This window comes from Xiphophorus couchianus, chromosome 11 (genome assembly GCF_001444195.1).
Source record: "Xiphophorus couchianus chromosome 11, X_couchianus-1.0, whole genome shotgun sequence".
NCBI classification, from domain to species: domain Eukaryota; kingdom Metazoa; phylum Chordata; class Actinopteri; order Cyprinodontiformes; family Poeciliidae; genus Xiphophorus; species Xiphophorus couchianus.
In genome coordinates, this window is record NC_040238.1 from 30,735,067 (window position 1) to 30,759,456 (window position 24,390).

At 37.3% G+C, this 24,390-nt stretch overlaps 4 protein-coding genes across 7 annotated transcripts; 2 read left to right on the forward strand and 2 right to left on the reverse strand.

Annotated features, from left to right (window-relative positions):
• The first annotated feature begins 58 nt into the window (after window positions 1-58).
• On the forward strand, window positions 59-5,931 carry bnip1b (BCL2 interacting protein 1b). Of its 2 annotated transcripts, XM_028031496.1 has the most exons (6): window positions 59-184; window positions 1,542-1,634; window positions 1,728-1,819; window positions 2,761-2,868; window positions 4,444-4,562; window positions 4,661-5,931. In XM_028031496.1, the coding sequence occupies exons 1-6, from the start codon at window positions 101-103 to the stop codon at window positions 4,855-4,857; spliced, it is 693 nt and encodes a 230-aa protein (XP_027887297.1). In that variant the 5' UTR covers window positions 59-100; the 3' UTR covers window positions 4,858-5,931. The 2 variants fall into 2 exon arrangements, with proteins under 2 accessions (XP_027887297.1, XP_027887296.1); XM_028031495.1 differs by having other exon boundaries at window positions 1,542-1,819; window positions 4,661-5,752.
• On the reverse strand, window positions 5,522-12,273 carry LOC114153143 (stanniocalcin-2-like). The gene is made up of 4 exons (XM_028031494.1): window positions 11,964-12,273; window positions 9,760-9,902; window positions 8,308-8,519; window positions 5,522-7,275 (listed from the first exon to the last, which is right to left on the reverse strand). The coding sequence occupies exons 1-4, from the start codon at window positions 12,094-12,096 to the stop codon at window positions 6,972-6,974; spliced, it is 792 nt and encodes a 263-aa protein (XP_027887295.1). The 5' UTR covers window positions 12,097-12,273; the 3' UTR covers window positions 5,522-6,971.
• Window positions 12,274-16,154: 3,881 nt separating this feature from the next.
• Window positions 16,155-18,335, reverse strand: bod1 (biorientation of chromosomes in cell division 1). Its single transcript, XM_028031497.1, has 3 exons — window positions 18,151-18,335; window positions 17,892-18,016; window positions 16,155-17,336 (listed from the first exon to the last, which is right to left on the reverse strand). Exons 1-3 carry the CDS (start codon window positions 18,298-18,300, stop codon window positions 17,123-17,125), a joined length of 489 nt encoding a protein of 162 aa, XP_027887298.1. The 5' UTR covers window positions 18,301-18,335; the 3' UTR covers window positions 16,155-17,122.
• htatsf1 (HIV-1 Tat specific factor 1) lies at window positions 18,124-24,187 on the forward strand. Of its 3 annotated transcripts, none has more exons than XM_028031490.1 (10): window positions 18,124-18,258; window positions 19,187-19,351; window positions 20,841-21,075; window positions 21,192-21,239; window positions 21,328-21,482; window positions 21,809-21,972; window positions 22,593-22,689; window positions 22,787-22,876; window positions 22,969-23,106; window positions 23,789-24,181. In XM_028031490.1, the coding sequence occupies exons 1-10, from the start codon at window positions 18,214-18,216 to the stop codon at window positions 24,029-24,031; spliced, it is 1,380 nt and encodes a 459-aa protein (XP_027887291.1). In that variant the 5' UTR covers window positions 18,124-18,213; the 3' UTR covers window positions 24,032-24,181. The 3 variants fall into 3 exon arrangements, with proteins under 3 accessions (XP_027887291.1, XP_027887294.1, XP_027887293.1); XM_028031493.1 differs by lacking the exon at window positions 18,124-18,258 and adding an exon at window positions 18,321-18,442; XM_028031492.1 differs by lacking the exon at window positions 18,124-18,258 and adding an exon at window positions 18,489-18,733 and having other exon boundaries at window positions 23,789-24,187.
• The last annotated feature ends 203 nt before the right edge of the window (window positions 24,188-24,390 follow it).

Genomic DNA, 24,390 nt, shown 5'->3' on the forward strand with positions numbered 1-24,390 from the left:
TTACAGGAAGACCGAAACCGCCTCAGCCAATTAGATTATAGCTTCGCCTAAAGCGGATTGGTCTCTTTTAAGCCTTACAGCTTTCCGTACCAAAATAGCAATGGCCTCCTCGGAGGACGTAAACGTCCGAATTTGCGGACAAGAAGTAATAAAATACGACCTGGAGATAAAGGCTCTCACTCAGGTAAGAGCTCAGTTGTTGTTTATGGTGATTTTCATGTGTTACTGGGAGAAGTTGACATTAAACGCAGACAGGTGATCCTAAATGTTGGCCATTGAAGTTAGCTTAGCATCAGTTAGTTGGAATAACTTCCATTTGTCACTTTGTTTTAATAAGAATATTTTTCTGTGCCGCTGTTTCGTCACCACATGAAATTAGCTTATTTTTTAAAATTTTATTTTAGTGATTATTTCATTTTTTCGTGAAAGCTTTCTGACAACTTTTAAAGCAACATCTGTCTCCCATTAACAAATACCTTGAACCAACCAACCAACACTTTTAGTTTGAAATATAAAATAATAAAGAACATATCTGAAATAGGCCAAAGAATAACCCGCAAAAAGCGCATAGTTATGACAGTCTGTGTTTTTCAACCCGGTGACACAGTTGTGTATTTTAGGGCATAATTATTATTTTGGTTATTCTTTCTTTAAATTCTTTATGCATGTTAACCAGAGAAATCAGTTTCCTCCTCTCCTTTTTGCCACTAATTCAAATTCTTCTTTAATATTTTGCCTTTTTTTGATTTTGACTTTTATTTTGGTATTGTGCTTGCTTATTTTTCTATTGCAATCTTTAAAATATCCATCTTTCTGTCCAAGCAGACCAAGTCGGTTCATTAACTTGCAGACAACCTGAATCTGTGGCTAAAGATGATGATGATTTGAAGAATGTCTTCCAACATCAAATATTGGGGACCTATTGGGATAAATAATCAAAATACAAGAGAAAGATGCAAAAAACTGGTCAGAAATTATAAAAATGGTTTGATTCAATACCAATAAATATTTTCCTGTTCATTAATGTTAAAGAATTGTAGATAATCTTCAACATTCTTTCTTTGTGTTTACAATATTGCATGGACTATAAATACAATGATTACTAGCATTAAATACTTTGTGGAGCTCTAGTTTTAGATTTAAACTTCTAAACTTCTATTATGTATTTTCCAGGCACATATTTCTATTTTATGCCACAATCAAGTAACTATGTTTAAGCACACCCAAATGGTTGCCACTGAAGATTAATAGATTTCTTAAACATGCATGAAAAAATCAAAACAACATAGTAACACTCCAGGTATGTGTTAAAAGAATGAAAATAAAAAGGATATACATTTTTAGCTTGAAATCACTGCCTCCTTTGAAAGTTATATTTCAAAAAATGTTGGTTGGCTTAAGATTTATGACAGCCAGAATTTGACAGACTGTAATCTTGTCATTCTGCTCACAAAAACATTTTAAACTTCACATGTGTAATTTAACCTTTCTGCTTTCACAGGCTGTTATTTTTGCACTTTCATGTTTTTCTGTATCTGCAGGACATCATTAATTGTCCTGGACCTCATTCTGCTCTCGCAGAGCTCAACTCTCGGGTCAAAGAGAAATTCAACAAGCTGCGGCTCAGGATACAGGTCAGGTCTTTGCCCCACATACAAACTGTGTTGGAACTTCTTACTTTAGAAATGGAAATGTGTCAAGGGAAGCCATGTTTTCGCTGCTGTCAGGATCTGGAGCAGATGGCTCAGGAGCAAGACACGGAGTCCACCAGACTGCCCATCCTCATGGAGATGGAGAGCCAGCGACGCCAAATGCTGAGGTGTCTGGACACAAATGCATGAACGTTTAACTCTATCAGTGATTCTTATTGCATATAATTCACTTTAATGACAAAATAATATATAATTATAGCTCTGGAAAAAATTAAGAGACCATTGCACTGAACCTCATTGAGAACCTCATGGCTATTCCACTAGATATGGATTTCTGAACTCTTCTTGTGTTAAAACATTAGTGTTGTTTCTAAATGAATATGAACTTGTTTTCTTTGTGTTATTTGAAGTCTGAAAGCCCTGCATCTTTTTCATTATTTTGACTATTTCTCATTTTCTGCAAATAAATGGTACATTTTTGCTTGACATTTCGGAGACATGTTGTCAGTAGTTCATAGAATAAAAGAACAAAGTTAATTTTACTCAAACATATACCTGTAAAAAGTTAAATCAGAGAAACTGAGAATTTTAAGTGGTATCTTAATTTTTTCCAGAGTTGTATATATGATTGTTGTAAATGGAAGCACTAAGCTTTGAGAGGCAGATAAAACAATCAATTGAATGAAATATTAGGCTTTCAAACTTGGTTGTTCATTGTATCCATCCATCCGGTTTTTGCAGTTTTCATATTACCTACATGACAGTTGTAGATAATTACAGTAAATTCAAATTAAAATAATTTGCAGGGGCGTGGCGTAGGGGTTGGTGCGACCCATATTTAGAGGCCTTCGGTGTTCGACGTGGCCGTCGCGGGTTCGACTCCCAGACCCAACGATATTTGCCGCATGTCTTCCCCCCTCCTTCCCTGTTTCCTGTCAGCCTACTGTCATATAAGGGACACTAGAGCCCACAAAAAAACCCCTGGAGGGGTAAAAAAAAATAAAAAATAAAAAAATAATTTGCAGGAACTGTTTAAGGTACCGGTAAATAATTCCAAGTCACTTCTTATAGTATTCTGAGTTGTTTCTGATATTTTTGTGGGTTCCAGCAACCAGACAGCATGGCGGAAAGCCAACCTGGCCTGTAAACTCGCCATAGACAACATGGAAAAAGACGAGCTTCTGCACGGAGGAGAAAGCCCGAGCACCAGACACAGGTCAGTAAAGTTCTGCTGAGGCTTTCGAAGTGCTAAACCAGGTCACTGAGCATTTTATTGTTAATTGAAGCTCTTTCTACAAAACATTCAAAGATCTCTAATCACACTGTGGATGCCTTTCCTCCTTAGCAATGTGTTAAACACATGCCCGAATGCCTCAGAGCATCAAGCTGCTAAAACTCCTGCTTTATAGGTGTGTTTGACTAGCAGCTGGTGCCTATTCTCTAAAATTGTTTTCAAGGTTTTACTTTGTAAAGTTTCTGTTCAGGCTTGTTCCTTGTATTAGACAGTGAGGTGTGCAATACTTCATTTTCAGATCTGATAGATCTCCATTAATTGCTCATTGTTAAAGCTATAAACAACAGTGTGTGCTATTAGGATTTAATTTAATGTAATGGACCAACACATTGAACATCCTGAGTCCAGTATGTTCTGGAACCATTTTTGCTGCCTTTGTGTTTACAAGCCTCTTGTGGTATGTCTCTTAAATGCCTTTTCTTTTATGCGAATAGCTCAGCCAGACTATAAAAAGCACCTGAGCTTTAAATCTTGTTTCAGGTTCTCAGGTGAATTTAAGTCTGGACATAAATGTGTTTTGACTGAAACCATTCCATGCTATTTGTGTGTGTGTGTGTGTGTGTGTGTTTACGGTTGGTTCTTACTAGGACTGAAACGATTAGTCAGATTAATGGTTATGAATCACTTATAGAAATGATCAACTAACTTTGTAATCGGTTAATTGTTAAATGGAGAATACAGACTAAAAAAAAAAGGCATTTTGAGCTGTAATTAAACCAAAACTTTAAAAAATGCAAATTATTTCATGTAAGATAATTGAAAATATAGTCAAGAGATTAGCCCTACACTGTATTAATGTTAAGAAAGGCAGAAAGGCCAGAACTATTTTTTTAGCTGCAGCTGCTATTTTTTTAATCATTTGCTACAAATGATCAAGTGTTCACTAAAGGAATGCTATGTTATTGCATTATAGGCCACAAAATGTTTATTTTCTCATTTGAAAACAAATTCAATTATTTGTAATTTTTAAAATCTATTTCTAATTTTGTATAATATAAGTTGGCAAATAAAAAAAATCTGCATAATGTTTTTTTTTTTTCTATCCAGTTAATCATCAGAATAGTCGTTGGTTGCAGCTCTATTTCTAACAGGTTTTCTTCTTTGGTTTTCCTTTAATTAGCTCCTGCATTCTCACAGCATGATGCTACCACTTTCCACAGTGGGGTTGGTGGAAATGCAGCATTTCCACTCCACACTTCTTTATTTTTCCTAGAAAATGTGCTGTTAAAGTCATTTGTAGCCCGGATGAATCTAGACTAAAAACCCACCTGTTTAGAGATGCATTTAATTAATTATGCACAATAACATAGTTGATCTGTATTATTTTGGTGATGGTAATCATTAAATTGTTGACTGTATGGTGTTTTCTTTATAAATTTGTGTTTTTATTCTGTAAAGCACCTTGAACAGCCTTGATGCTGAAATGTGTTATACAAATAAACTTGATTGATTGGTTGGTTGATTCATTGCTGTGGCCTGTGTGTGTCTTTATGTCAGGAAAGTGACCAAAGAAAGTTTAGTGGAAAGCAGCAGCAACATCACAGAGAGTCTGATGTCCATCAGCAGGATGATGTCAGAGCAGGTGAAGCAGAGCGAGGACACCATTGGCACTCTGGGTAAAGAAACATAAAAAAACCCGAACATCTTTTTATAAATTTGTGTGTTGTCCAGTTTACCGATCACTAATCCCTCTCTTCTTTCATCGTCATGGCAGCCACCTCCTCTAAAACAGTGCAGGAAGCCAATGAGGAGTTCAAAACCATGACGGGAACCATCCACCTGGGGAGGAAACTGATCCTGAAGTACAACCGCAGGGAGCTCACAGACAAGCTGCTCATCTTCTTGGCTTTAGCGCTTTTCTTTGCCACTGTTCTCTACATCCTTAAGAAACGCCTCATCCCCTTTGTTTAATGAGCCCGCTGGGTCTGCATCTACCTCGTGATGAGCTCCCTGCCAGGATTGTAAGACGAGGAACAGCAGAGCAATGAGCCATCTGGAGCAGAAACTACCTAGTTAGAGAAGAAGGAATATCAGAGATGTAATCTTGCTTAGGATGCAGGAGGTTAGTTTACAAAAATCAGCTGTGAACGTGAGGACTAAAGCTGCACACTGCTTGATTGTTAACAATGTTTGGACTTACTGGAGTAACTGTTGGGACATTTAGACATTCTTCTAATTAGATAGAATTTACAAAAAAGCAAAAATTTGGTTGGCATCTGCAACAGAATGCAATAACATCAGTTTGTTCCTGAATGTGTTCATGTGAGTTTTCTGGTTAACTGGTCCAAAGGTGAATGTTAACTCCACATGACGTGCCTTTCTTCCTTCATTTTAATAAGACAAAAAAATCTCCACAATAATGTTTTGACATTATTTTACATCACAGAAAAGTCTTGTGAAAGGAGCTTCAGGAACAAACATGGAGGTTTTCCAACGTGTCGTGATTTGTTAATCTTATGACGAAACATGTTGTACAGATGTTTTTGCTCATTTACTTTTCTAGTTTTTAACATCTATGTAGGAGGAATTAAAAAGACATGGAAGCAAAGTGCTACAATGTTTAAACTTTTTTTTAATTTTAAAGATAAATTACATGTTGCAGCTCATGCAATTTTCTTCAGCATTGTCTGTAAGTAGTAATCTTTTTAAGTTGTGACTTGAACATAAGAGAATCTATAGATGGTGCAACAAACAAAAGTGTTTTACCAGCTCAAAAAGGTTAAAATGCTGTTGATAACAGATCGCCAGTAATTATAAGAGTAGTTTAATTGTAACGCCAATAAAGGCTTTTCTACTGATTTATGTTGAAGGGTCAAAATAAGTCTTGAGAAAAACAAGATGGATATTTGGGAGATTCATGTGCGATTTTCTGTCATAAACAAATGATTGAATGAAGAAAATCTAAAATCTTTCCATGGTATGAATAAGACTAACTGTATGCTTGTATGGGTTATCAATAAAATGGCAAATTACTGCTTAAAACATTTTCTTAATTTGTGCTTTCAGATATTTTTACACAATAAATTAGACATGCTAGCACTTTGGTGAAAGTGCCCATATTTATTTATATTTATGTAAATTATAGTCAAAGCAAACACTGTTGTATTCTCAAAAACAAGAACTGTTTGCATTACACAGGAAAAGGTAACCTGTGCTGAAATCTGATTTTTAAACCAATTAAAGAAAAATATTCACTTACAATAAGGTCTGCTTTTTATTTTTTTTCAAAAACATTTTCTATTTAAATAAACTATTAAAGTTGTGCTTAATACTAAGCACAACTTAGTATTAAGCACTAAGTTGGGATTTGTAATTTTTGCAAAGAACATCACCAGTTGCTGATTTTAAAAGAACCGTTCTGACAGGATGTTTTTAATCTTTTGAGTTGCAATAACAAGCAAAACCCTGTTTTATATCTGAACACTTCAGCACCACCAGTTTGGACAACTCAGACATAAAAATAGGCATAATTACTTCAGTATGCTGGACTTTCTTTGCATCTTTTTCTCTGGATGCATTTAGATCCATCTGCTTTGTGACTCTGTAAAGAAAATGGCCTGAGAAAAAACTGTTGTATAAAATAGATTGTATAACTTCAGATGTCTTTAAGATTATTACAAGTTTAAGGTAGGTTATTGAAGCTTATTCTTTAACTATATGCATGATGCACAACATGACAATCCTCATAAAAACCAAAACAGACTAAAAAAAAGTTTAATTCTGTCTCAAAGCCATAAGACGCACATGAGCTGAACGTGTTATGAGCGTTTCCCTGTGATGAAATGTAATATTGATGTGAGGTAGATTAATGGATTTTCATCCTGTATATTTTCAGAGAAAATATTAATCTCCACAAAACAAAAACACCCACACACTAAATAAGTATTGCTGCTTTTGCATTCACTGGCAACACTACACAGAAAACTCGTCTAAATCTACATCTTTTACTTATTCTACTGGTAATATAAGTGCTTAATGTTTGTTTACCCTGTGTGCACCTTGTGTAACTCTTGATATAAGAAAGTTCAGGATGCTAAGAGATCAGATTGGGTAACATTGTCTGTCGACCAATCAGGGGTCACATCCTCTAGTTCGACCTCTCTGGTCGGCTGCTGCAGGGGATCAGCAGGGGTAGCAGGTCCAGGGATGGAGGGTGCTGGACTGGTGGGAAGCCCCGGAGCATCTGACGGACTGAGGGGGCAGATGTTGGTGAAGGTGCTGCAGAGCGCCCCCCAGTGTTGCTCACATTGCCCCCGAAGTCGCTGTCCGACCCAGGACCTGATCTTGTCTCCACACTTCAGCAGGAAGTTCATCAGCTCAACGTACGGCCTGTTGGGAATTTATTCACAGAGAAAACGCTCAAAGACTATCCTTCCTCCACAGAAGGCCATAATGCTTTCAAAAGAAAAAATCCAACAGAATAAAAAAGCAGGAAATCATTTTTGGCAGGAACTTTCTGTAACACTTTATATGAAGGGGTGTGCATACGACTGGCATAAAACTTGTCATGAACATGAAGGAGTCTTCATAAATGCTTATAGCTGTTGTCATGAAGTGACGTGTTAAATGATGACAATTTTAATGCAAAGTTGGTCTAAAGGTTGCATTAAACATCCATTAATAGTGTTAATTTTGCATTATTCTGTAAATAATGACATTTTTAATGCAAAGTCTCAAAACTAGCATTAAAAGTCTTTTTGCATTGAAAGTGTCATTATTTACCGAATGACATCATTTCATGACCCGAGTCATAAACATAAAGACTCCTTCATGGGGCGTGCTGTGGTGGCGCAGGGTGTTAGCACGCCCCACGTTTGGAGGCCTTAGTCCTCGACGCGGACGTCGCGGGTTCGACTCCCGGTCCCGACGACCTTTACCGCATGTCTTCCCCCCTCTCCTCACCCTCCTTCCTGTCTGCCTACTGTGGAAAAAGTACGAGCCACTAGCGCCGCAAAAACTCTTCGGAAAAAAAAAAAAAAAGACTCCTTCATGTTCATGACATTATGTCAGTCTTATGCACACTCAAATTAAGTGTTACCGAACTTTCTGTTAATGAAAAGATGAAAACACCTGGTGGAAAATCTTAACTAACAAAATTAATTAATTTTAGATTAAAATCAGGACTGGGATCAAACCTCAAAAGTATTCATACCCCTAGAGCTTCAACATTTTGTCCTATTGCAGCTTCAAACTGCTGAAACCAGATATTTTCATAGTACACTGATGCAATCTGTTGTTCCAGTCTAAAGCGTTCCTGTTTTAGGGCCATTAGGATTAACAAAATTATTCCAACCCCTTTTAAAATGATGAAGTGTTTTTCATGCTCAAAAAAGTTGTAATGAATAAGCGTGCCTTTCTCACCCTGCAGGAAACATGAGTTGGAACTGGACCAGGTTCCCCATGGTGTCCAGGTGATCCTGCACAGCCAGGCAGAGATTGTGTTTGGAGTAGCACTCTCTCTGGAGCGAGAACACCATCTCTTTCACCGCAGAGCAACGCCGGCTCACGCAGCTGAAACGCTGCCGCAGTCCCAGCGCAATGCATCGAAGTGCGTCCTTCACGTACGACTTACCCTGGAGGAGACAAACATGAGATGATAGGCAGAAAAAGTAAGAAGGACCTTTCTGTTTTTTCAGTTGTAACAATATTTCTTGGCATTACATCTTATGCTGTTTATTCCACCTTAAATGGTGCCACATTTGTTTGCTGCACCCAGAGTCAGAGTGACTAACACAACCACACTGGAAGACTTAACGCAAATACTGGATGAAGTATTTGATGCCATCCCCCAGTAATGTGCGACCAGCATGAGAAGGAAGTACCATGTGGTTCTATACATGCAGCACCAAATCTGCAAAAATTTGTAAGAAAAAATGAAGTATAATTGCAGTGTCTAGATGGGCAAGTCCAATTTCTATTCATTATTCTGTTTGTAGCAAATACAGTTGTAGTTAAATAGAATGAAGTTCTTTGAATTAACATCAAACGTTTCCACAGAAATTTGTTTTAATTAGTTGTGCAGCTAAAATTTTTGTAGCAAGTTTGATTGACAAAAATTTGCTTGATTTTTAAAAGCGGGGAGGGGAGGGCTTGCTCTGGAAACATTTATTAATGCAAACATTTTTTGCAGCACAAATATTTGGCACCGCTTTCATTTGATTTGAGGAATGAAGGGGCCCAACTTCACTCAGGTTCATTTTCTTAACTCCCACACCTGATTCTAAGTAGCTTCAGGAGAAATTAATCATTTGTGTAAAACCCTGCTTGCTTCATGCACAATGACCTGGTGTGTTCATGAGCGACATAAAAACAACAGCTGTTTGTGTGTAATTTAATCGGATTGTAGACTTGAATGAAATTTAAAAACAACACAGTTGATATACAGAAATAGTGTCTTTTGTCCACAAATCTCTTCTAGCTGTTGTTTTGAATAAGTCTGAACATCATCTACTTCTCCTCATCACTGTGAGGACAAGAAGAACTTGCTCCCCTTTCTTGTATATTTCTATTCTAGTAAAGTGGACATACTGTTCCTTCTCCCATTTCAGATGCCCTCTCAGATTGTTCTGTAACCAATGCTACCATTCACAACCATACCCTCCTCTTTTTACAACAAACATTCCTAACAAACGACCTTAACGACTGATGGGATTAAATGAAATAAAAACGTGTATCCAGATCTGCTTTCTCTAACTCCTGCCTGAAGTTGAACTTAACTTCAATCCGTTTTTGAGTGTGGAGGGCTGCGATGGCGAGAAGATGATTCTCACTCATGTGTCTGAGAGCGTGACATGAGCTCAGTCAGATTCCTACCTGAGAGTTGTAGCGTCCTGCGTTGTGCAGCAGAGTGAGGCATATATGGTGGAGGCCCTGGATCTCACAGGAGTTATTGCTGAAACACTGAAACATCCCACAGCCGACATCCCCTGAACTCACCAAGCAGCTCTGGATTTCAGCTTAGCCAGAGGGAAAACACACAGTGAGATCAGCACGACTACAGAGATCTAAAGTCAGTCAGCAAGGGCAGGTACCCAACAAGTTCCTGCAGAACGTGATGTGCTCAGGAGCTAATTTGGACATTTTGAGCAGTTGGTTGGAGCAGAACGAGTGGAGAAAGAAGAGAAATTAAAGGAGCTGCCAAGAAATCAGATGTCAGGAAGAAAATGAAAACTAGAGTTGCACAAAAAAAAAAAGGGGAAATATATATATATATATATATATATATACTTTTTTGTGCAACTCTAGTTTTCATTTTCTTCCTGACATCTGATTTCTTGGCAATATATATATAAATACAGTGGTACAAAAAGCATTTGTACCCTTGAATTTTGCTGTTTGTTACATTACAACCACAAACATACATATATGTCTGTAGGTTGATAGTTGTGCCATTCTCTTTCCATTTCCAGATGATGGATTGAACAGCTCTCCATGAGATGTTCAAAGCTTGGGAAGTATTCTTAAAGCCTGAATCTGCTTTAAACTTCTCCATAACTTTATCTCTGACTTGTCTGGTGTGTTCCTAGGACTTCATGATGCTGTTTGCTCTCCAATATTGTCATAACTTCTGAGGCGTCACAGAGCAGCTGGATTTGAACTGAGATTAGATTACACACAGCTGGACTCTATTTAGTCATTAGCAATCATCAGGCAACTTCTGATGGCAAATGGTTGCTCTCACAGAAAAGGGGGCTGAATGTTTTTGCCCACTGCACTTTTCAGTTTTTATTTGTGTTTTGAATCATGTATAAATTTCTTCCTACTTCACAGTTGTATATAACATTAAATTCCAATGAAATATATTTATGTTTATGGCTGTAATGTAACAAAATATGGAAAACTTCAAAAGGTATGAATACTTTTGCAAGTTGCAAAAATGGATATTTGTAATGCAATACTTGGTGAGTTAATATATTTCAAGTCCAGTGCTTTCACTCTCTGCATGCTAGTAACATATCTGGCAATTAGGATGGACTTTAACTGCCTTTGATGCCAACATCAAATATAGTTTTTAGAGACGGTGATGCTAACGTTCTCACGGATAGGTAGTGATAACGTGAATAAGAAAAATGAAGAAAAAATACTGATTGATATTGCGATCATAATATTTAGCAGTCATGCTTCTCTACCATTGCACTCGATATAAAACTCTTAAATTATAAATTTATAGTCGATTTCTTTGGGAACAATGTGGATTTATTGGGTAGAGGACATATCAAGTCTACAATAAATCAGTTCATACCTGCTGAAGTATAGGACCACCTGTTACTGTGCTGTAATTTGCATTAGTAAAATATTTTTTTCTTAGTGCATAGGGCACCAATACCAGCTCCAGCCCAAGGGCCCACATCCCTGTAAATCCGGCCCTGCCATTTTGCTACAAACTCTTTCCATTTTGAATCTACAAACAAACCACTCTGTATTTTCAGTAGTGGTGAAGATAGACTCACAAAAATCCTCAAAGTTTAATTAAACTGCATGTCAAATTTAACACCATATAAGCTCAGATATCTGTACATAAATGTTTAGAGGTTTTGATAATACTTTGTTTTTTATTGTGTCATGTTACATGGCAAACAACAAAATGTACAGAAAGACTATAATTTGTTTCAGTACTACAGATAAATAACTTATTTTCATATTTGTTGCTCTAATGTCCAATGCTTAAACACAAATACTTGTTAAAAAGACTTTTCTGTCTCTGTCTGGTTGTGGTTTTAGTTAAAATGTAGCCGGTTGTGGTGTAGCGGAGACACCTGGTGCAGAGGGAATGATCCTGGGCAGGATGGAGTCTCTGAAGCCCAGAGCTGAATACAAAGAGGCACAGCCAGTCTAAGGTTTCAGATCCCTGGCTGCTCACTGTTAATACTTAGTGGGTCACATCATTTTAAAGCAGGACAAGCTATTATAATGAACACATGGATCAGAGTGCACTTCATGCACATCAAGGAGCATTCAGATGTCAAATCCATAGGTGAACATTTTCACTAACATAGAACTTTGCGGTGTGAACTCACCTGTGCTCTGCAGGGAGAGGCGCTTTTTGACTTGGCTCCCTTGTTTCTCCAAGATATGATCATGCAGCTCCATGGCCAGCAGATGATTACAGCCCAGCAGCAGAAACATCGCAGCAGACACATTCACCATCATCTTTTATTGTTGTTATTATTATTATTTTCCCGACAGCTTTACTAGATTGTGTTTGTTTGCAGGAGTGTGGTCAGGTTAGTGCGGCAGAGGAACGCGGGTATATGAACCCGCAGGAGCGCCGCCCGTTCACCGGACTGAACGGAGCATGCGTCTCCGCCAATCACAGCGCAGCATTGTGAACGCGCAGCAACGTCGAGTCGAGAGTTTATCATGTTCTCAGTAAATGAACCACAGTGGGCAAAATGCATCCCATATAATTGTCTGTCACACTTCTAGCCTGCTAAATGGATGATGATAACAAAAAGGCAGAATAAAAATACATATTAATGATTCCCGAAAAGTGAAATTCTTCCAACGTCACGCACTGTGGGGGTAAGTGAAGGTCAAACACTCAAAACCACTTTGAATGAGAGTTTACAGCTGCTCTCAAAGCCGGAAGGATACGTACACAAAGAAACGTAGGACTAGCGGAGAGTTAATGCTTGATGGGGTATGGCAGGCCGATTTTACATATCATTAAGTCACACTCTTATTTATGGCAATAATACTTGATTGTCAAATAAGAAGTTAAATAACGCAAATCTAACATATAATTATAAGAATATGATGTATAAATGAGATAGACTTCAGAAAATTTAAGATTAAATTCAGGTTAAGATATGTTTTTATAACACTTGATGGCAAGGCAAGATGTATCGCAAATAACAAATTATTTCTTCCTCATCAAAAATCATTCCAGAGACATTGCAGTTTCTATGAAAACTTAAAGCTGCTAATTAAGAAACTTTTCACCATCTCCATGCTCTCCTCAGTTACATCCCAGCAAGTTATTCACAGACCCACCGGAGGGAAGCTGGCTCCACGGGTCAGGATAGTGATGTGTGGTTTGCCAGGTGCAGGATTTGCAAGAATAAAGAACACTCAAAAATAGTTTCAGATGAGAAGATAAAAGAGGGTGAGACTAATGATTTCAATTTGAAGCATTTACTCAGCCAACAAGAGGATCATTACACACAGTTCAACCAACACCTAAAGCAGATTATCTTCTTAGTGCTGATGATGTTGCTGCATGAGAACTCCTGTGGTCCTTTGCTGCCGGCTATATTTTTCTTTAATAAACTCACAGCTGCGCAGGATAACGCTGTCTCCACTTATGATTTATGAATGATCAGTGGGAGCTCAGAACTGGCTCGTTTTTGTAGCTTTCTGCCGGGCCGACAGCAGCGTAGCTATGGATAAAGATGGACATGAGGAGCCAACATTTTAAATCACTAAATTTATCTTTCATTCTTGCTGTGCAACAATAAGTTTGGTTTGGCTTTGAACACCATCTGGTTATCAGGAATCATTTTGAAGCAGCTCCCAGTCTCTGTCAATTATTGCTTTTTTTAAACCTATAAAAAATAAACACTTCAGTTCAGTTCAGTTCAGTGTTAATATCTGATCTTACAAGCTTAAACTTGCTCTATAATTCTGTGACTAACACTTGTAAAACAGGTGATAACAGAGCTCAGCAGATAGCTTGGTTAAACTAAGCTTAACCAGCCACTTATACCCTGTTTCAGCAGAAGTAGAAATAACTTAGGCTTTTCTGTTCAATTAAATTAAATTATACCATGTTATGCACTTTTGTTTTAAAATCCAGGGCTCAACAGACTTTTATTTTGAGAGCTATTGGTGCCACACAGGTCATGAATATCAGCAACAATAAACAGCCATTTATATGACACTCTGCTTCGTGGTGAAGATATATGTCAATGCCACTTTGATTGCCGTCGCACTTTATAACAACAAGGCCAGAACCAAAGTGCTAAAAGCAAGCACACAAAACATTGATAGACATATTTCACCAGAGCAAAGCATAAAGCTCAAAACCAGACTCAAATGATCAATTTTACCAAGAATCAAAGGTCAGTGAGTAGAAGTGGGTCTTAAGGAGTGTTTTTAAAAAAATAATCTATACTTTGAGCAGATCTAATGTAAAAAGGTTCCAGAGATTAGTGCATCTATTCTTCCTATTAAATGTCAGTACTGCCTTCTTGTAAACAGCATTTAGAAATGAGAATTTGCTGAAACATACAGAAGGAATCAAAACCAACTCTAAAACATTCAGCAAGTTATGAAATATTATGACTGCAATCTCCCTCCCACACCATGTTTATTTGTCTGTCCTGTTTTGTCTTGTTTCTTTCTGTCTTTTTTTTTTCTTGCTTTATGTTAACTCAGATTTTACAATCTTGCTTTTTGTTTTGTGTTTTCCTTTTTCCAGCCATGGCGTCTGATGTTTGGTTTACAGAAAAGGGACTTATCACCCACTGCCATCAGCTACGAAAACCAAACAAATACCTCATCTTACTCTTCTGCTACTTCATCTTCACTAAATGTAGTCCAAGGACAAACATATGTGTGTATGTTTGTATCTGTGTGTTGCAGTGAGAGGTCAAGGTAGCAGGACAGAGTGTGTTTATGTCTGTGTTCATTCAGGGGCCCAGCTGGGGAAAAACATTTTTTTTGCTTGTTCCATCTCGTCCCTCTTCAAAACAAAATCCCACAGCTTCATTCAAACAACCTTTCAATGACCTCTCACTGAACACACACCGCTAAGTAGCATACGAATGCAGTGAGACTCTGCAAACAGTGCACATGTGTGGCCTTCCTGTCCTCCCACATGCTACTGTAATGAGAGCAACGCTCCAGCTTCACTCTCTATATGTTTGTGCAGACTCTGAAGAGACTCACAAGTATCTGCTCTGTAGTGACGAATCTAAGGAGGAAGAGTTGCAGTAACATTTTGCTGTATGATCAAATGCAGAATTAAACATACTTATTATTTTAGCTGATAATTTAACATGATTATTTAACAGTTTTGATATTACATAGAGAAAAAATATAACATCATCAATACCATTAGCATGATATATATTTACTTTACAAAAGTATTTATGGTCCTTGAACTTTTTAACATTTTGTCATGTCAAAGCCCCAAACGTCAATATATTTTATAGCACTTTTATGAGATAGACTGACATGAAGCAGCACATAATTATAAAATGAGACTTGGTTTTCAAACATTTTACAAAAACATTTTTTTAATTAGTAGGCATCTGTATTCAGCCTCCCTTTACTCTAATACCCTTAAATAAAATCCAGTAGAACCGATTGTTTTCTGAAGTCACCTAATTTGTGTGTTATTTAATATTACTATAAATACATAACTTTAAATATCTAATGAAGCATTCTCTTCAATACATTTTCTAAAAGTGAAATGATTATACCATAACTCCAAACCTACCCAGATAAGGAGAGATATAAATAATCCATGAAGCAGCAAAGATATCTTGGGTTATCTTACAACCCAAGTTAAAGCTAATAACACTGACATGTAAGGTTATAACATATTACTCAAAATCAAGAAAATCTTCATTTATAGAGTAGTCTTCATGTAACAACCCCATGTTTTTCAGAAGTTTGGGTTTTCATTTAAAAATATATTTCTTAATTACATCCACATAGCTTGTTCAAATTTGAGTAACATCTGTTTTGCCTACAGGGGCATTTCACAACAGCCTCTGTAGACACGGTTCTTCATTTTGCATCTTGTTTATTTTTATCCCATTTTATTTCCGTATTACATTCATCTGATCCCTAGCTGGAAATCTGCATGAAGCAACAACTGAATGGATTTAAAGCTAAAAAGACATTGTGCATGTCCTTGCATATTTATACTAGTGAAATCTGGAGAATTGATTTGGCAGCATATTATCCATGACTATCAGCCTTTGAGGGTCTCTGTGATCTAATATAAGACAATGGACAATATCGCCACCTAGAGTAAAACTTAATTATGTTCTAAACCAGAAAAGTAAATATTTGACAAAAGAATGGAGTGCATATTTATTAATTTAAGTTTTTTTCCTCCTCATGGATAATCAAATATCAGCAGTTGCAGATGTTTAAAAGAAGGAGTTGAGTGTAGAAAGATGTTTAGGTTCTTATTTTACCTGTTACTCCAACAATCTGACATGTTTGGAGGTGGAACAATAAAATGCAGAGCCACATTTTCTCAGTACATTTTATCAATACTGCAAACTAAATACAAAGAGCAAAAGAAAACATGAGGCACTGTAACGAAAAATGTCCACACTTGGATTAAGAAGGCAATTTCTGCATGATTTTGAAACAGTTTTCTTCATAATCTTTTTATTCTCATCATCCAAACAGCAAAACAATCACATTTCGTCTGCATCAATGCTCCTACATAGCTAGAAAATACCTTATAGCAGCAGTATGTAACTTTTACAAAAATGTTTTTCCATATTTGTTAAAACTGTTGCCATGCAATTTCAGTTTAATAGGAGACAAGTGAAAAGATCAACTCCCAACCTGAGCTGTCTGAAGAAATGCATGACCCCAGTCAAAAACAACCAAGCACAAGAGAGTGATTAACAGCGCTAAGACCCTCCTCCTAGCTCTGATTGGTTGTTTCCTACTTAGTGGTACAGCTAGTACTGGGAGCACTGGGAGAAGGCAGGAGAATTAGAGTTTTTCATAGATTATCCGTCGTATACCGTCATGACATAATTTTAACAAATATGTAAAAACAATATTTTTTTAATATAAAAGTTACATATTGCAGTGTTAACATACAGTCTGAGTTGCTCAGAACTGGAAAAGCTATATATATATGTACATATACATATATATATATACACACAGTCAAAGATTTGTGCAATTTCACATAAAGATTGTACTAGAAAAAGAAAACAAAACACAGAAAATCCAAAAGGCAGAGTAGAAGCACTTGCATCCTACAGCCTTTTTAGCTGCAGCTGTGTGCAGGCATGAAACCTTTTTATTAAACTCCTCATCCTTTAATGGCTCCATGCTGCAACTTTCAACGCAGTTTTACAGATTCACCATCCAGCAATGTCCAGTATGTGCATCTTCAGCAAGAAAGGGAGATTTCTTAACTCCATTTCAAAACCGATGCTGTCCTTTCAATTTAAATCAGTTTGTAGAGAGCCTCTCAGGGGGTTTTGGGGCCAGAGACACCAGGGGGCTCCTGAGTTTCCGTTGGCTCACATGGTGCAGGATTCAGACTTGAGCTGCTCTCTTCTTTCCCGTCTAAGGAGAGGAATTCATGAACGGCGGTCTCTATTTGAGGCCTGAATGTGTGGTTCATCTTGGGATCCACGACCTGAGTTATTATTCTGTCCACGCCAGACTCCAGCATACCTGATCTAAAAGAAAAAAGGAGAAATTATTTAGAGATAGTCAAACATGTTCTGATACAATCCGATAGCGTCCTCTACAGATGTCCAGAGAAATAAGTTGGTGATCTGAATCCGTTGATTTTCAGCTGAACTAATCCCGACTTGTGACCAGAAGATCAAAAACAGAAAAATATTTTTTTTTCCCTGATCAGTGAACATAACATGCTCCATCCATTCACAGCACTCATCAGTGTTGTGAAGAGTTAGGTAATAACTAGTTACATTTACTCAGTTGCATTTACTTGAGTAACTTTAAAAAAAAAAAAAAAATACTTTTAAGAGTATTTTTACTACGTTGTACTTTTAAGTTTTACTTGAGTAATTTTATTGTGAAGTGTCGCTACTTTGTCCAAACTTGAGAAGGTTACAGTTCATGGCATAAATTAGGGATTTCTAAACTGTTTTTGTAATTTTCTATACGATCAGGAAGAGAGGCTGATGAAGAACGTTCAATACTGTAAAACAGATCTGCGCTCATTATTAAGCTAGGAAATAAATTAGAGTATTTTCTGTACAACTCACTGAACAACACTTTGTCTGAGTCCGTTTCTCATCTGGTTCTTATTGATGGACGGGTTCCATTCCTGCGTGCTCAGGTGCGACGACACAAAGTTGTCAACTTTTTGCCGCAGGTTCTGGTAGGCGGGCTGAAAACGATTGCAACAAAACTGGGTTAGATCTTTCAGAAGAGGGGCAAACAAGGCCATTTTGAAATCAATGTCATGTTTTATATTCACCAAAATTATAACAAAGAATCTGTCTAAGCAAAGAGGCTGGATACCTTCGTGTCGACATCGGCTAAACAGTCCCGGCGAAATTCGTCAAAAAGCCCTCGGTTCTTCAGATGCTCCACAATCATAGCGATGAGCTGCGGATCTCCGGGAGGAAGGTTGGCTGGATTGACGTTAATATTACCGCTGTTCTCCGCCATTACTAACCAGTTTTATTTACCTGTTAGCAAGCTAGCTGAACTCTCACCACTGAGCGTATAGCGAAGTGTGCGCTCGATTAATATCTGTCGCTGAGCCGCGGGTGGAGTCGTTGCACGTTTTGGGATCAATTTAGAACAACAGGTAGGTGAAAGAATAGAAATCGAACGTGTACTAGCTTTTGGCACATGCGCATTTGGAATCTGACCTCGGAAACGTTTCATTCAAGCGTCGTCGCGCAATGAGTACAAACGCGAGCTGGGAGTAAAGATTTAGCTCGTTTGGTAATAAAATATACATTTTACTCTTTTATCCTCATTGCACATAAAAAAAAAAACTGAGTTATACCAGTAACGAGGTCTCATCGGGGGAATTTATTATCGTGTTTTTTGTAACATCTGGAGTGAAGAGTGCTTTGACCATTTGTTTTTAAAGGTAATCATTAGCTAAGTAGGCTAACATGATGTGTTTTACTCTTGTTGATCACAGATAATGAAACATAAATAAGTAAATAATCCCAATGTCAAGCAATTTATTACAATAGTGTAAGAGAGAATTTGTTAATATTATGCTTTTACTTGTATAAAACTGCCATTTAGCTCAGTTAATTTGGAGTAGACTTTTCTAAGTGGCGTCTTGACTTAGTGGTTTATGAACGTCTGTCTTGCTGGGTTGTGATATGATAAGGTATGCACAACTTCACTTCATACTCTTTTCCAAGTAAATATAAAGGATGTATTCTAAAAGGACTAAATGTCCCACTTTATTTTCCTTTATATCTTTGTAATCTATTGCATTCGCAATTATTTGAAGTCCTTTTAAAATCTAATATTATGAGCTTCGTGCAAACTGAGCTGTGTGGCCTAACATTTCCCTCTCTGGTTTCAGATGAGCGGGGAATCGGACGCCAACAAGGAGTTTGTGGAGCAGCTGCGAATGCAGGAGCTGTACGGGCAGAGAAATGCAGACGGCTCGGATCCGTACACCTACACTGATCCAGTGGACGGGACAGTGTATGACTGGGACCATGAGAAAAAAGCCTGGTTCCCTAAGGTACGACCTGTGTTCACCTATGTGTCGGCACTGAAAGGTTGAGTTGAGTTTGACTTTATTGGACGTAATAAAAAAATAAACAAAAAGTTATATACAAAGAAAATACACTTAAAACTAAAGAACATTATACATTAAGATTATTTTTGATGCTGTTTTGCTGCACTCTACGTTTCAGTTCTCCGTTATTGACTATTATAAAATCATATTTAGCGCCCTTTTTGTTGATTTTGTAATATAAAGTTTTACACATTATGATCCAAATGGGCATGAACTAGTATGAGATTTGGATCATTTTTGACAGCTTTTGTGTGGGTTTTAAATTGACATGACAAAAAAATGACATGATCTAATTGCTTGTGTTTAAAACAAACAAAAAGTAAATTTTATCTGCCATTATTTATCTTGTATCATATTATATACATAAATAATCCATTCCCTAACATTCTTGTATAATCTGTATATTCTGTATAATCTGTGCATACAGCTCCCATATTTATATTTATATTTATACACAATATCTATATCTCTTTGCTATAACCCCTTATAGTCCACACATACATAGTCTTGTACATCTGTAAATAAATATTTATATCTCGTAGAGCACTTCTGGATAGATGCAAACTACATCTCGTTGCTTGTACTTGTGACAGTGCAATGACAATAAAGTTGAATTCTATTCTATTCTAAAAAGACTTTTATTGCACATTACTGAAGCTACAGTATTATTGTCTAGGGCATTGTTTTGATTTTGAGATGTAGATTAAACATTCAAATTCTTCTGTATCAGTTTTTAGGTGTTAATGATGGACAATATACTCTTTTGCCTTTATGCTAATAAAATACTATCACCGTAAGGATAATTAGTACATTAATTTGCTCAGGTGAGACTGCAGTCTCAGCTTAAGTTACAGGCTGCTGGTTGCCTACTATAACTTAAAGCTAAAATATTTATGATGTATTTATCCTCCAGTATTTATTACATATTCTGACACGAAAAGGGACACTAAAATATTGTAATGTGACTTCTCTGTCTGTCTGCTTTACAAAACATTTTTAACCACTGATCAATATGTTAAATTGTTTTAGCAGTAGTCTGAATATTTCTTAATTTTTATTTTTAGATTAAAGAAATTATGTCATATTGTTCAATTTATTGTGAGATTGTAAAACTTTACTTTGGTGTTTTATTAGTGTAGGAATCTCATACCAACCCATGTCAGCCTCATAATATCGTAATATTTTTTCTATTGCAAACCATAAGAAATAGATCTACACCAAATGTGATAAAAGTTTAAACATCTAAAAGCATTGAATGCTCATGTCTTCTGTGTTTTCTTTCATTTGTTTGTTTCTCAAAATGTTACTTTTCTGTGTTTTCTTTCATTTGTTTGTTTCTCAAAATGTTACTTTGAGCATTTGAAATTATCCACAAAACTTTTTGCTTCAGATTTCTTTGTTAGTGTTAAGCAGGTCTGCCTTGTTTCTATAGATAACAGAGGACTTCATCGCAGCCTACCAGGCGAACTATGGCTTTACTGAGGAAGGAGATCCAGGTGCAAAGAACGTGGCGCAGAGCGTCTCTGAGCCTGTGGCTCCTGAATCGAACAGCAAGCTGCCAGAAAAGGAGAAATCAGTCAATCCTGCCCCAAGCCCTGCCGCAGAGCAGCAAGAGAACTCTGCTAAAGAAGCCAAGCAGAAAGGGGAGAAAAGGAAAGCAGAGCCAGGTACAGCCTGCTGACTTTTCCAGCTTACACTGAGATAAAACTTATTAGTTATTTTGCTTGTCTTCTGATCAGAATCACTGCTTTTTTTAAAAGAACATTTTTCCCTGTATTTGTAGGATGGTTTGATATCGAAGAGGACAAAAACACAAATGTCTATGTATCAGGTTGGTACCTTCAAATATAGAGCAGCTAACTCTGTCTACTCTGTCACTTTCATGCTCTAACCTTCATCTTTTTTGTCTTCCTCCTCAGGTCTGCCTCCCGATATCAGCCCTGATGAGTTTGTCGAGCTGATGTCCAAGTGCGGTATCGTGATGCGGGACCCCATCACCGAAGAGTACAAAGTGAAACTCTACAAGGACAAAGACGGGAACCTGAAAGGCGATGGCCTCTGCTGCTACCTTAAGGTTAGTCTGTCTTTCTGCTTGAATTACAATGACTTTACAACTTCAATGCATCTCTATCTAAGCTTGTTAATGTAAAATAAAGCTTACCCTGTAGCACAATAAATGTCTCTGTGAGGTTTATTATTCTGCACTCACAAAGATGTTTTTTAACTGTGTTACAATCAATAAAAAGCAGAACATAAAGTGCACAACTGGTTGATACTCATTGAATAAAAAAAATACATGGAGCTCATTGTTTCTGGTTCACTGCTCAATACAATTAATGTACAGTGATGTGTTGTGTTGGTCTTTTAAAATCGAACTTTTCCGTTAATCTCTCTCTGCAGAAAGAGTCGGTGGCTCTGGCTGTGCGTCTGATTGATGAGTCAGAGGTCAGAGGTTATAAACTCCATGTGGAAGCAGCTCGCTTTGAGCTAAAGGGCCAGTATGACGCCAGCAAGAAGAAGAAGAAAAGCAAAGATTACAAAAAGAAGATGCACCAGCAACAGAAGTAAATTCAATCTTTCTCTTTATTAAACGTCTTTCATTGAGAGTCTGCATTTTGGCACTCTGTGTCAGTTCTGCTGATATTATAGCATTTCTAACCCTAGAAAATGTAAATATTAGAGTTAGTGAGTTTTAGTATGTTAGCATATTATGTCTGTGCACATTTACTGTAAGCATTCTTAGATAAATCCAGGTGCAAGAGGCTAATATTAAGCAGATTTATGGCTGTGAGTAAAGTTTACTGCTTGTTTAGTTTGGTCCACATGAATAAAAATATATTTTTTATATACAGTGTTCTAAAATTAGCTGTTTAAGTAGAATGCATACAGTAGCAAAATAATACAGAAACCTGTGCTACATAGTGTTCCTATGAAATCTGGATAAGTCTGGAATAAGCACAGAAAAATTATTTTCGTATAATATTCCTTATTCTAGTTTACTTATCTCAGTCATGATCTTAGTTTATATCATAAGTTATGGAGATGTTGGTTTAGAAACTTCAGAAATGTAGAAATAAGAATTGTTTAGGAACTTTGTTGTTCGCTGTGTTCCACAAATAATTCCCCCTTTCTCTTTAATGTCCGGGGCAAACGGATGACTTAAGTTCTTGTTTGGTTCCAACAGACAGCTGGACTGGAGGCCCGAGAAGCAAGGAGAACTCAGGAAGAGGCACGAAAAAGTTGTCATCATCAGAAACATGTTTCATCCCAGCGACTTTGAGGTGCAGAAAAGAAATACTTTCACACACACACACTCATGTATATTTTCCTTCGTACACACATTGAGTTTTTTGGAAACCTGTTTGTGGTCTGTTTCAGGAAGACCCGCTGGTGCTGAATGAGTATCGTGAGGATCTACGGACAGAGTGTGAGAAGTTTGGTGAAGTCAAGAAGGTCGTCCTGTTTGATGTGAGTTTCTTCAATAGTTCAAAGCTTTGGATTAATTCACTCATACAGGGAAAAAAAGCAAAAACAGTGGTTATAGAGTGTTTTCGCTGCAGAGACATCCGGACGGTGTTGCGTCAGTTGCGTTCAAGGAACCAGAGCAAGCCGATGCTTGTATTCTCTCATTTAACGGCCGCTGGTTTGGAGGACGGCAGCTGTCTGCTCAGCTCTGGGACGGAACCACAGACTATCAGGTCAGATTTTACATTTTTCATCACCTTTATCATACGTTTTGGGTTAAAGAAGAGTTTTTTATCATAATTAAAATTTTTCATATAAAATGCTATTTTTTGTCATTTTCTTTTCTTTTGTCTTTTCAAATAATTGGATCTTCATCATGTTGTGTCTGCAACAGTTAAAATATTTGACAGCTGTGAGATTTTTTCGTGTTGACATCAGTGCCTTGCAAAAAGTTGAATCCACAATTTGCCACATTACAAATATACATTTTGCTTTACATTTTACAATGGAACAATACAAAGTAATGCGTAGTTGTAAAGTGGTTGCATTTGTATTGATCCCCCTTTACTCTGCTTCCTCCAAATAAAGCCCATTGCAGCAAGCTACTTCTTTGCACATTGCCCAGTATCATTCTGGGACATAGCAGCTGATCAGATTTGATGGATGCAGCGCAATCTTGGAAGATAAACTGTTAGTCTGTGAAAGAGTTAAGAAGAGGTTCTTTTAAATATCTTTTTCATCCAATCTATTAAAATTGTTGGCAAGACGCTGCAGTCTGTCTGATAAATCTTTGTTCTTTTGTGTTCATTCGTATAAAAATGACAACTGAAAAAAATCCCAGATGAATAGAAAAACACACCTTGAGGACTGAGATAAACGCTTTGCTCTGATGGATTCGGTGTCGTGTTTTTGCAGGTTGAAGAGACGTCGCGTGAGCGCGAGGAGCGGCTCAAAGGCTGGTCTACGTTCTTGGATGGAGCAGATAAGGAAACGCAGAAAAACAGTGGCAGCAAACCAGCAGAGAGCAACACAGAACCCAGTGAGTCCACCAGTGCCACAGAACCCCAGCAAACAGAACCGCAGTCCTCAGAGCAACAGGAGGAGCAAGTGAACTCTACTGATAGCAGCCTGGCAGGAAGTGATAACGAGGACGTCTAGGCACTGACGTCTTCATTTCCCAGGGAAACACTGAGGTAGTCCTGCTCTGAAGGGAAGAGTGGCAACATTTGCTGCTGAAGAAACTCTGATATGGACAGTTTTAGCTGTTTTGTAATGTAGAAAAATAAAAAGAATATTTTTTCTGCCCTATTTTCATCATTTCTGTTTTCATTGTAGAGATTTTCTTTAAATTTTAGTCTGGTTTGTATATATTTGTGTTCCTAAAATATCAGTAACTAAAATCTCACACCAGCTTAACATCACCCTTGTGTTTGCAGTGATGTGTGATGCAAGCAAAAAGAAAAACTGTAAGTGTTTGCGTACCTTCAGGACTTCTTGAAAAATCTCAAAAGAACATC